Raw genomic sequence first — 12,641 nt, forward strand, 5'->3', positions numbered from 1 at the left:
GCCATGTATCATAACGCTTGACTTTGTAAATTGTGGGAGATGGAAGAGTACTACTTTAATACTTTTACTTCTATAAACTAGTTTTGTGCCTCGTGTGATGCCCGGGTTGTTTATTGAATTATAAAATAAATTTTTAATCTTTATACGATTTGCTAGATTGTGAAGTATATTATTCTAACCGATTAGTATATATTATAAATATATGTTTTACGCTTTGAACTATTTCCTTTGCCTAAAAAATATTATGATACAAAAAATAATTTATTAATTTTTAAGAATTATAATCTAATAATTTTTTTAATAAAATTATAATTGAATTTGTACATTTGAAATATTGATATTTTATCGAAAATAAAACTAATTTTATCCTAAAATTATATCCAAATAGAATTCTAAATTAACTTTTTTTTTATCTTATGAGGTCTATTTAAATCTATCCAATGTGGCGCGACACTTGGCAAAAAGTTGGAACGCCAAGTGTTGCTGTCTCGTCACCTGCCTAAAAGTTTAGCTTTATATATTATATATTATATATATTATTATTATTATTATTATATGATATGATGCGCAACTACTTTTCTTTTTCTACATAAAATTAGCTAATCTAAAAATCATCTCATTTAAACAACTACTGGGAGAAAAAAATATGCAACGAAGTGAACAGGGCCTAATTTTTTTTTAAGCTGAATATTTTTATAAATTACAGTAGCAATCAACTACCACTAATAGAGTAACAAGCAATAACTCTCTCTCTCTCTCTCTCTCTCTCTCTCTCTATATATATATATATATATATATATATATATATATAGGCAACTTCTCTTATTTTTGGGTGAAATTATATCTTTTGAATAGCATATATAACCCCTATTTTCTGAGAATAAAGTTTCCTATTTCGTTGTCATATTCCTAGTATACAATCCTATGACGGTTTGACCACTTCTTTAAACCCTATATTATTCTTCTATTCTTTCTTTCAAAAAATATTATTCTTCTATTTATTATATAATTATAACAATATAACGTTAAGTATTCATTACCTCTTCCCTTCTAAAACCTTAAACCTTTGATTCTTCCGCCTTCCCCTTCACCAAAAACTTTAACAATGAACGCAAAGCAATTTTACGATATTCCAGCGGAGATTCAGTTTAAGATTTTAAACTTTAATCGCACCATTAATCCAAACAACGTCATTAAACAATTTCAAGATTTTTCAAAGGAAGTTCAGTATAACATCCTCAAAAGATTGCCGGTTAAGTCTCTTATACGGTTTATGTGTACCTCGAAATCCATTTATTCCGTTGTTACCGATCCAACTTTCGTCGATTTAACCAATACTACTCTCGATATGGGGTATCATATCTATTCTCGTTGTACTTTTTACGATGAACAGACTTTCTTGCTTTATAAAGATCCCTTCAATGAAGGTAATGTTATCACATATAAGAAGGAGTTCACCAATGTCCCCGTTGGTGGAAGCCATTACATTATTGGTTCTTGCCACGGATTGGTTTGTTTTGCTAATATTTTTCACCAAGGTTTAACCCTAATTTTTTGGAACCCGTTCTTAGGTAAATCATTAAGCATCCCTATCACTCATCATACGATCTCGTGCATTAGGGTTTGGGTATGATGGGCGGTCTTTACATTTCAAAGTTGTTAGAGTCGGGGTTCTCCCTAACGACAGCAAGCATGTTTGGGCAGAAATCTATGCACTCCATTCACATACTTGGAAGACAGTGCACGGATCAACCTTACGTCCGGTGTCAAAAATTATGGAGCAAGGAATATTTACAAACGGGGTTATACACTGGATTATGGAAATTAAATCTACACGTAAACGTAAATATAAAGGGCAAAACACGACCGAATATGTTATAGTGACATATGATCTAGACAAAGAAGTATTCGGGGAGATTAAAGTTCCGAAACATATTTATCATAAATACATGTACCTAACGAAACTTGTTATAAGCGGAGAGGAGAAGCTTGCAATATATCACAACGATAGGTTTTGTAAATTGTGGGTGATGAAAGAGTACGGCGAGAGTGATTCTTGGAAGAAAATATTTGGCATCGATTGTGGAGATGCATATGGGAAGGTATTAACTAGTCTAGCTAACGGCAATATTGTGGTATCAAAGAGTGATGGAACTTCGATATTATATAGTCCAAAAAACAAAACAGTCCGTTCTTATAAAAAAGAGTTCGCGAAGCTCGATTATGTAGGGCCTTACGTCGAGAGCTTTGTTTTTCTAGGGCAACAACGTCTTGGTGGATCGTGATGATGATCCTTAGTAAGGAAGATGGTGAGCTCTTTGGTGACTAGATGTTATCTACAATCGTAGCAGTATTATTTAATTTCTACAATCGTAGCAGTGTTATTTAATTTCTATTCATGATTTTCTTTGTGTATTTATTTAAAGTATTTTTTTATTTTTTCAAGTGATGATTAGATTTTTTTTTTTTTTTTTTAAAAATTAATGGAATTTAGTCAATTTGATCGAGAATTTAGGGACCTCTAATTTTTATATCAGTTTCTCAACGATTTGATGCTTAATTATTCCTCTAAATTGCTTTCAAAAATAAAATAAAATAAAATAAAATAATTCCTCTAAATTTTGCACGTCCTAATGTGTAGCTTGTAAAACTAGTGTATGGGTTTGCTTTCGGGAGTTATTATCACTAGCTCTAAACTACTAGTATAGACTATAGAGTCAACTAGGACTCTAATAACACGACTTTAGTATAATTTTATTTTATTTTTTTATTTTTTTATTTTTTTTTGCATTTGTTGGTAATTGGTACTATTGAACAAGTATTTTGGTATTTAGATGAATATCAATGCCGTGTTATTACTTATAGGTATTTTATCGAAAATAAAACTCTAAAGGAACAATTTTATCCCAAAAATTCTATCCAAACAGAATTAGCAACGATCTTTTTTATTTTACCAATTCTATTTAAACCTATCCAACGTGGCTCGACACTTGGCGATAGGTCTCCCCATCCAGCGGCTCTTTTCAAAACTTGGCTATTTTGAGCATCTGGTTGCAGCAACACAACATTTTCTATCTCATCACAAGTTTGGAAACAAAGCCTTTTAAGTGACAATATCATATAGAAAAGGAGCTACCAGCAACTTTTGTTATCTTGGCTCCATGATTGCTGGAAACATGTAAGAATATCTAGTTATTTTGGAAACAACCTAATGTTTTAATCTTAATACTAATCAGATGAATGGTTTTATAGATGTCGTGTACGTTCATATGCAATGGTTGATGATCTAGTTAAGTACTACTTATATATATATTAGTCTGGCTTTTCTACTGTATTCTTCATTTCAGTCACCACTAATCCAAGTAATCCAACCTGAATGAATCTCAGTAACTTGCTCAAACCCAACAAGCCCATAATATTTCAGAATACATATTCTCTGCAGTTTCTGTGAAATTATAGTTGTAACTTGTAACTCTAGCAGATCTTGTGTAATGTAATCATGTAATGTAATCATATATAGTTGTAACTCTAGCAGATCTTGTGTCATTTATAGTTTATACTACCCATATTTCTAGCAAATGTAGCAGGAGCAGCAACAAGAGTATTGTGTGCTTGTGGTTTCGAACCCACGACCAATGTAAAGATATTCTTACCAACTACCACTGGGCTACAGGAGAAAGTAATGTGAATATGCGCATTGTAATATATATAAGCAATATTAGTTTTTTTAATTAAACTGGTCAGAATTTTCCAGAATCCAGTATGGGTTCAGCTTGTTCCAGAATCCAGTATGGGTTCAGCTGAACCCACTGAACCCATACTGGAATCGCCACTGCTCACTTGTCAAGTGTTTTCTAATTGACCCTGTTTTATTCAGTTGAAGGAGTAAAGTACGAGGCTATATAAACGGAGGGTTGAGAGAGATTTAGAAGTGTCTTGCAGGGGTAGATTGGTCATTTCATGCAGGATTTAAATTTTGCCATTTTAAATTCAGTGGTACAAAATACACTCTCAGTGGTACAAAATATAATTTTAGTGGTATTTAAAAAAAGGTTTAAATGTCTAATTAGGCTATCAAATAATACCATTACAACTCAGTGGTACAAAATACACTCCCAGTGGTAATCAATGCGGTTTTAGTGGTACTTATAAAAATCCTCAGTGGTACAAAATATACTCTCAGTAGTTGTGGTCCTAATTTTTTTTTGTCGTTTTTGCACGTGAAACCAATTCTGAAAAATTTTAGTGGGCCCCACACCACCTTTTTCACTCTTCCTATCTCTCTCCTCCTTTCTCTCTCCTCTTTTTACTTTTATGTTATTTTAATGGTTGTGAGACATTTGCATTTGTCTCACAACCCTCCATTTTTAATTCCTCGTAAAGTACTTCAGAACCTAAGTTGGGCCTAGTAAAATAGTGATAATGACATTTTACTAAAAAAAAAAAAAAAAAAAAATACCTTTGGTGCCAAGTAAAGGATCAGATAGTACATGTAACTTGTAAGAGTAATGATTCTAATGAATCCAAGTTTTTTCATGTGAATGAATGGTGGTTAATGTTGTTTCCCTTGGCCTTTTGAGCTTACTTAAGACATTTTACTAGGTACCACATTATGAAGGTAATACTTTGTATTACATTATTAGATTGATTAGGCTAATGTTAAAACTGAATAACTGATCATTTATAATTGAAGGTTTTACATAGGGATAAAAAACTAAGATACTGCATATGAATTTTGTTCATTTTGTGAAAATAAAAAAATCATTTGAAATACTTTTGTATACTTGAAAATTTTTATGAACACCATATATGGTACAGAGAATAAAATTATGTATAAATTATATTGATGGAGTTACAATGTAGAATTTATATACTGCACAAAGATATCAATAAATCGATTGTATTGTACAACCGGGTATCATATACAAGACACAAAGTAATTATATTTAATATTTACTCACTTGCATGAATTTTCGCTCATTTGCACACTATTAACATTATTTTTTTACCCTCCTGTCGTGTTTCAGAGATGTTGGGACACAATGGGAAGCGACATTTTTGAAGCTGTGCTGAGTTTCTTTAATGGTGGATACATTTTGAAGGAATGGAACAAGACCTTCATCTGTCTGATCCCGAAGGAGGAAAATGCAAACAGGGTAGACCTATTTAGGCCCATCGGGTTATGTAACACAATATACAAAGTGATCTCTAAATGCCTGGTGAACAGATTGAAGCTGATCTTGGGAAGTATAATTAGTGAGTTCCAGAATGCTTTTGTTCCAGGAAGGTCGATGACAGATAGTGCAATCTTGGGACACGAGCTGATTCAGTATGTAAAGAAGAGGAGGGCGAGGGATGGAGTGTTTGCGGGGGTCATGAAAGTGGACCTAAACAAAGCATATGACAGAGTGAAGTGGAGCTTCATTAATAGGATTCTCAGACGAATGGCTTTCCCAGAAAGATGGATCCAATGGATAAATCAATGCATAACCACTTTCAGATACTCAGTACTTGTTAATGGAGAGCAAACAGAATGGTTTGCGCCAAGAGCAGGTCTTCGGCAAGGAGACCCCTTGTCTCCATATCTTTTTATCCTATGTATGGAAGTCTTATCCAGAAGACTATCATGGCTTCAGGAGCAAGGGGAGATTGCGGGAATTAAAGCAGCAAGGAGATGCCCGGAAATTTCGCATTTGTTTTTCGCTGATGACGCTTTGCTATTTTTCAGGCCAAACCCAGATACCTGTAAGGTGATGAGGAAAGTTTTGGATGATTTTTGCAGGATCTCAGGAGAAGTGGTGAGCTCAAAAAAGTCTTTTGTTATGTTTAGCCCGAATACTCCCTCAACTTTTGTAAAAATTCTTAGAAAGACTTTGGGCACGACAAGTAAAGCTGAGTTCAGAAAGTACTTAGGTTGTCCGATGGAAGTTGATGGGAGGAGTCTATCACAGTTTAGCTGGTTAGTGGAGAAGATTTCACAAAAGGTGTTGTCCTGGAAATTTAGCGCTTTGTCTCAGGCTGGGAGGTTGATCTTAATCAACTCTATACTGGTGGCCATGGCCTCGCATATTCTTACTCTCTATTTGCTGCCGAAGAACATTCTGAGAAGATTAAGCTCTTTGTGCTTAAGGTTTTTTTGGGCCGGGGTGAAGGACAGGAAGCCTATTTATTGGGTTAAAAAGGAAACGCTGGAAAGACATAAGGCGGAAGGGGGTTTGGGGTTACGAAACTTCCACATGTTGAATCAGGCGCTAGTTGCGAAGCAAGCGTGGAGGATCCATACCCAGTGAGACCTGTTAGTGAGAAGATTTCTGATTGGAAAGTATGGTAATACGCCAATTGAGAAAGCGACCATGGGTAAAGTACCACAGAGATGCACCTGGATGATTAGAGGAATGATCAAAGCATCAAGCCAAATGAAAGGAGCTTTCTGGTACAGGGTAGGGGACGGAAATAGTGTAAGAATAGAAGATGATAGGTGGACAACTTCAGGGCTGGTCCGGGTGTCCTCAGGAATCCCTGCAGAGGATAGAAGTAGATTTAGGGTGGTACAGGATCTTCTGGATGAAAGAGGGGAGTGGAATATTAGGGAGATTTGGAATATGTTTAACTTCAATGACGCAAAGAAAATCCTGAGCGTTGTCCCGAGAGCTGGAAAGAAAGATGAAATTTTATGGGGAGAAACAGAGAGTGGGGAGTACACGGTCAAGTCAGGATACTATTGGTTGAGGGGGGGGGGTCAAGTGCAGATAGTGGGTGCAGATTCTGGAAGGAATACTGGAAGTTGGACATATTGCCCTCCTGGCTAATACTAGGCTGGAGAATTATGAATGGTGCTTGTAGCAGTAAATCTGATCTTATCAGGCGGGGATTGAATGTGAGCCCAATATGTGTCTCCTGCAATAAGGAGAGGGAAACTGCGGAACACCTGTTTAGAGATTGTCGGATAACCAGAAGGGTTTGGTCTTGCGGGCAGTTGGGTGTTAGGATTATGGAGGAAAAGCAGGATATAGGAGTCTGGTTGCGCAATTTCCTTTGGTATGCCGTGAGGATAAAATCGGAGAATCCTACCCTTGTTGGATCACTATTAGCTGTGATCTGGAGCCTTTGGAATCATAGGAATGACATCATTTTCAGGGGGAAAGACTGCTCTCCTTTCCATATAATGAGACTATGCAACCTGAATGTCGCTAAAGTGTGCAGGGACTGGGAAAAGAAGAAGGAAGGAAGCCATGTGCAACTTAATAAGGTTTCTGAGTCTAACGACCTAAACTACTGGCAAAGGGGGACGCATGATTCAAGATTGGTAGTCATAGTGATAGTGGACGGAGCATGGAAGAGAATGGGTGGTAAGCGGGATGAAGCAGCATTAGGGTGGGTACTAGAGAAAGATGGATGGATATTAAGTAAAGGGAGCAAACAAGTGTTGGGGTCTTCCGCACTACACTGTGAACTGCTAGCAATGAGAGAAGGGATTATTGAAGCTGGCGCAAGATTTAATCAGATTGAAGTCAGGACTGATAGCAAGCTAGCTGCTAAGGCGATTAGGAACCCGAAGACAAGCCCGAAGGATCTGAGGACAATAGTGGAAGAAATCCGTTCGTTGATTGACAAATTTGATTATTTTTGTTGTTGTCATGTCTCGCGTAGTGGAGTCTCGAAAGCCCATGACCTAGCTATTAGAGCTAGAAGGGGAACTTAAGAGACTCTTTTTTCTGTTTGTTTACCGGTTGTCAAAAAAAAAAAAAAAAAAAAAAAAAAAAAAACATTATTTTTTTTACCAAATACGGAGTAAGCAATATTTTTTCCAATTCATTTGTACAACATGATCAATTTATTACCAACCAAAAATAATAGGAATTTTAAATTGAATGTATGGACCCGGTCTACAATAAATTATTGTAGACCCAAAATTTGACACTTTCAAATAATATAATCACATTCTGGATGATATAATCACTTTTTTAGATGATATAATTATCTTTTTGTGAGTCATATTTTGAATTATATAATCTCATATTAAACTATTTAATGAGATTATATAATTATCTTTAGGATGATAAAATTTAAAAATCATGTTTTAAAATGATGTAATTTATTATTTGATACTTTTTATAACGATAAATTCACTTTTTGAGTTATACATTAACATAACAGCTTCAAAATGATATAATCACTTTTGTAGTAATATAATCACATCTTGTATGATATAATCACATTCGTATGGTATACAAGAAGGTTGGGTCTACAATAAATTATTGTAGACCGGGTCTATTCTAGTCTTTGTAAATTTTCTTATTGCCAACCAAACAAGTTTAGAAAATTCATAGGAATATCAATAGGGAAATAACTTTCCACAAAACGCAATTTCTTACTGGAATTTAATCTCCATGTCAATCAAACGAGTTCAAAAAATACATTTTCGATTTTTTCAATTAAAATTGTCCTACCATCTTACATAATTGGTCTTACTAAGACAGTGCTACGCAAATGTTTATGGTAATTGAAACAGGGTGATTTCAATCAATTAAAATTGTCATATCGTCTTACAAAAATTGGTTTACTAAGACAACGCTACACAAATATTTATGGTAATTGAAACAGGATAATTCCAATCAATAAATTGATCTTATTAAGACGGTACACAAATGTTTACTGGAATTGAAACGGGGTAATTCTAATACGGAGCAACTAGTGAGGGTTAAAAAGGAAAAGGTTAAAAAAAAAATGGAAAGAGCAAGTAGGGGGCAAAAGGACAAGAAAGGAAAGTTATGATATCATCAATTTATCGTCTTTACTTCCTCCCTCCATTCCAATCTCTCTCATTTATTTTCTCCCTCCACCTTCCTCTTTCCTTTCTTCCTTCCAACTCTTTAACAAATCTTCCCTTTTTTTCCCAGAAAACCCAAACCAACCCCTCTTCTTTTTCTCTCTTCTTCATCTTTCACTCTCCTACTTCCACCAATCTTCAATTAACAAACAATCAAACAAACCCCACAAAAAAAAAAAAAAAAAAAAATCGTAAATTGGTTCATCAATTTCCCCAATCTTCAATCAATTGAATTGAAGATTGATTGTCAAATTCACCAATGTTTTAATCAAATTAAATCCCCTTTTTCTCAAACCAAAAAACACCCAATAATTAGAAATGATCCGAATGTTGCAATCCCACTACATTTTGATCTTCTCTCTAATCTTATCTCTTCCAATGTTCTACTTCTTTGCTCCTCATTTTCTCTCTCCTCACCCTCGCCAACTCCCAATTCCTCGCCCAGATGAACTGGAAGATCTTTCCCTCTTCAATCGTGCAATTTCATCTTCATTCTCTTCGCCATCTTCGTCTTCAACCTTTTCGTTTTCCAGATTAGGGTCTCACAACCCAACTTTGAAGATCGCTTTCCTGTTCCTAACACACACTGATCTCTTCTTCTCTCCTTTGTGGGATCGTTTCTTCAATACTAGTTCACCTAAATTGTTCAACATCTATGTTCATGCTGACCCAGATTCTCATCTTAAAGACCCAGGTGGGTTTTTCAATGCTAGATTTATACCAAGTAAGCACACTGAACGATCTTCTGCTACTTTGATTTCTGCTGCTAAAAGATTAATGGCAACTGCTATATTAGATGATCCTTTGAATTTCTATTTTGCGTTGGTTTCTCAATCCTGTATACCTTTACATTCGTTTGATTATGTGTATAAGACCCTTTTAGGTGGGGGGAGTAAGGGGAATGCTTTCGGATTTCGACATGTTCGTCATAAGAGCTTTATTGAGATTCTAGACAATGAGACTATTCTTCCCTCGAGGTATGTTGCTCGAGGGAAGAATGTGATGATGCCTGAGGTACCTTTTGATCAATTTCGGGTCGGGTCACAGTTTTTTGTGTTGACTAAGAAGCATGCTTTGATGGTTTTGAAGGATAGGAAATTGTGGAGGAAGTTTAGGCTTCCTTGTTATAAGACTGAATCTTGTTACCCTGAAGAACATTACTTCCCTACATTGTTGAATATGAAAGATCCTAATGGTTGTACTCAATATACTCTTACAAGGGTTAATTGGACTGATAGTGTTAATGGACATCCTCATATGTACCGTCCGCCTGAGGTGTCGCCCGAGTTGATCTATACTCTTCGGCAGTCTAATTATACTCATGATTACTTGTTCGCGAGGAAGTTCTCACCCGATTGCTTGAAGCCTTTGATGGAGATGGCTGATACTGTTATCTTCAATGACTGAGCAATTTTGTTTGTGATGTCTGGTGAGTGAGCAATTTCTTTGCTTTTCTATACTTTCTAAGTTCTTTCATCTGCTTGTCTATGATTTGATTTGATATAATTTACTTTGTGCCTTTAATCAAAATGAGATTTTTTGGACTTACATCATAATGTAGGATACTTATTAGTTTTTTTTTTTTTAGTATGAGTACAACTTAAGTACTCCAGATTTAAATGTGTATTGCTTATCAACAAAAACTAAAAACCAATGTGTCCTGTTTAGGATTAGGTTTCTGCTAATTGTTACTCTGCATCAGGAGATTTTATCTTCTAGATTTATGTCACTGGCTGGTGTGCTGTTCTAGTGTAGTTTGATGTTGAGTAGCTGTAAAATGTGAACATTTTGAGGAAGGCTTTAGGTCAGGGTCACTGCTTGTGTAGTTAGTGTTTAGAACCTTGGATATAAGGTTCTTTGCAAGTGAACTTGAAGGATTGTCTTGTGGAAGTACGGGATCTCTGCAGGGCTGCTTTAAATTTATGGCAACTTCTATTGGAAAATACTCGATAGCTCCACAGTAACCATGATAAAATGATATAATTAGAGCATTTGGAAATTCTTTTATAATGTCGGTGACCATAGAATTTGCATCTGCACAAATTTCAGCTAATTGCATTAGGTTGTATAGGCTGCTTGCTGTTGATTGTCGTCTTTCAGCGATTACCTATTGTAGTGTTTAGTCATAATTGACTACAAATTTAATACAACTGTAGAAAGAAAATTAAATGGAGCATGGTGGTCCATCAGATGTGAATTAGACGTGGCTTAATTGTTTTCCTCGCAAACTAACTGATAAATGACTAGTTCATTCCCCTTTCTTACCTGAGCTATCGTTCCTGGCCCCACTTTTTTCCGCTTTCACTATTATCTTCCCATAGGCGGCCCTCCTAGAGTTTTTGTACCTATTCTCAGCTTAAACTCACATGCTAAGTCTTTGGGTGTTAATTTTGATCAGTGTTGCTTTGAGGCAGTAGTTTCTTTTTTACTCGCATAGTAATTAGCAAATGATAATGTTTTGAGGAGTTCATCATTGAACTTCTTTGCATTAGATTGTGATTGTACAGGTTGCTTGTCATCTTTCAATTATTAGTCAAAATAGGGCTTTCTCACAAATGATGACAAATTAGCATAGCTGTAGAGAGAAAGTAGAGGGGGGAACATAGTGGTCCATTAGATTGCTAACAAGACATGGATTTCCTGCTTTCCTGCAAGCTGACAGATATCTCATCTATTCATTTCTCTTTTCATTTGTGTGTAATATCGTTAGGAATAATGCTGACAATTTTCATGAACTTGCAATCCAATCCCTGAGTATGAAATTATGAAGAAAATCACATACTTGGAGTGAAATTGCATGACCACTTACCATATACATTGGAATAGAATTTTATCAGAAAATTACACTAACTCAATATCGTTATCACATAACTATACATCACAGCCATTATTTAATTAGTTTAATACATTACATGCTCTTGATCTTAAACCATTTGGTGTTCGTGTTTATCTGAGTTGCTCTGATTATGTTTTGGCCAATTCTTTTCAGGTCTTAAATTTTGCTTTCTTAAATGGGGAGAGGATCTGTTGTAGCAACACCTCTGAGATGCTTTCCCTTGAGCCATCAGTAATTATCTTGAAGCCGCTCAACCGGAGAATCAACTGCCAACAGCAAAATTACCCTGCTGGTATGTTGGTTAAGAAATGTCTTGAATTATACAATACCACGGCAATAAGAGCTAGCTTGACGCTCTTTGTTGTTAGAAGTGCTAGTTTTTTTCTGTACATAAATGGTAAAGAATGTGTTTGTACCATATCATATCAAGTAGCATGAATATTCGACGGGGGTGGGGCTATCGACCTTTGTTGATATGTAGTGGAATTCGTAAGTCCCTTGCTCTTAGCCTGTCTGCTCAATGTAGGGGTAGAGAGAATTCAAAATTCCGTATGGCTTTCTATAAGATATGCTCAATCAGTGTTAGAATGATGCCTCAAGGCCTCAATAGTAAGCTTCGTTTTGGTTTCTTTTTCTTTCTGTTCAATGTTCTCTTCTTTTGACCCCTATTTTTCTGGTCATTTCAACACTTTTGACTAATATCTGAGAATCTCATGTTGAATGATATAGCTTATTTTATTACAAGTTGATATTTTTTTGTAAGATGTTGAATGAAATCTCTTTTTTAAGTCGCATTAGTTTCACCAAATATAGCTATCAGTCGACTAATTTATTAAATTCAAACATACCCTACATTTGGATGTTTGCTTTTTGTCAATTATTATTGTTGTTTTTGTATCTATCATCCTTAACTAATACAGAATAATCCGTAGTAGTTGATGTGAAAATTTAATATAATGATATAATGATGTTTAA

General features: G+C 35.3%; 2 protein-coding genes across 2 annotated transcripts; both read left to right on the top strand.

Moving 5' to 3' along the window:
• The first annotated feature begins 6,826 nt into the window (after window positions 1-6,826).
• LOC145625556 (uncharacterized) lies at window positions 6,827-7,702 on the top strand. The gene has a single exon (XM_081678565.1). The coding sequence runs from the start codon at window positions 6,827-6,829 to the stop codon at window positions 7,700-7,702; it is 876 nt and encodes a 291-aa protein (XP_081534691.1).
• A 1,116-nt stretch (window positions 7,703-8,818) lies between these two features.
• Window positions 8,819-12,423, top strand: LOC145624704 (glycosyltransferase BC10-like). Its single transcript, XM_081677797.1, has 2 exons — window positions 8,819-10,259; window positions 11,820-12,423. Exon 1 carries the CDS (start codon window positions 9,149-9,151, stop codon window positions 10,235-10,237), a length of 1,089 nt encoding a protein of 362 aa, XP_081533923.1. The 5' UTR covers window positions 8,819-9,148; the 3' UTR covers window positions 10,238-10,259; window positions 11,820-12,423.
• Window positions 12,424-12,641: the final 218 nt, after the last annotated feature.

This window comes from Chenopodium album, chromosome 3 (genome assembly GCF_948465745.1).
Source record: "Chenopodium album chromosome 3, dcCheAlbu1.1, whole genome shotgun sequence".
Lineage (NCBI taxonomy): Eukaryota > Viridiplantae > Streptophyta > Magnoliopsida > Caryophyllales > Amaranthaceae > Chenopodium > Chenopodium album.

Coding starts and splice junctions, on each gene's coding strand:
- LOC145625556 (XM_081678565.1), top strand. CDS start 6,827: ATGAATGGTGCTTGTAGCAGTAAATCTGATCTTATCAGGCGGGGATTG.
- LOC145624704 (XM_081677797.1), top strand. CDS start 9,149: ATGATCCGAATGTTGCAATCCCACTACATTTTGATCTTCTCTCTAATC.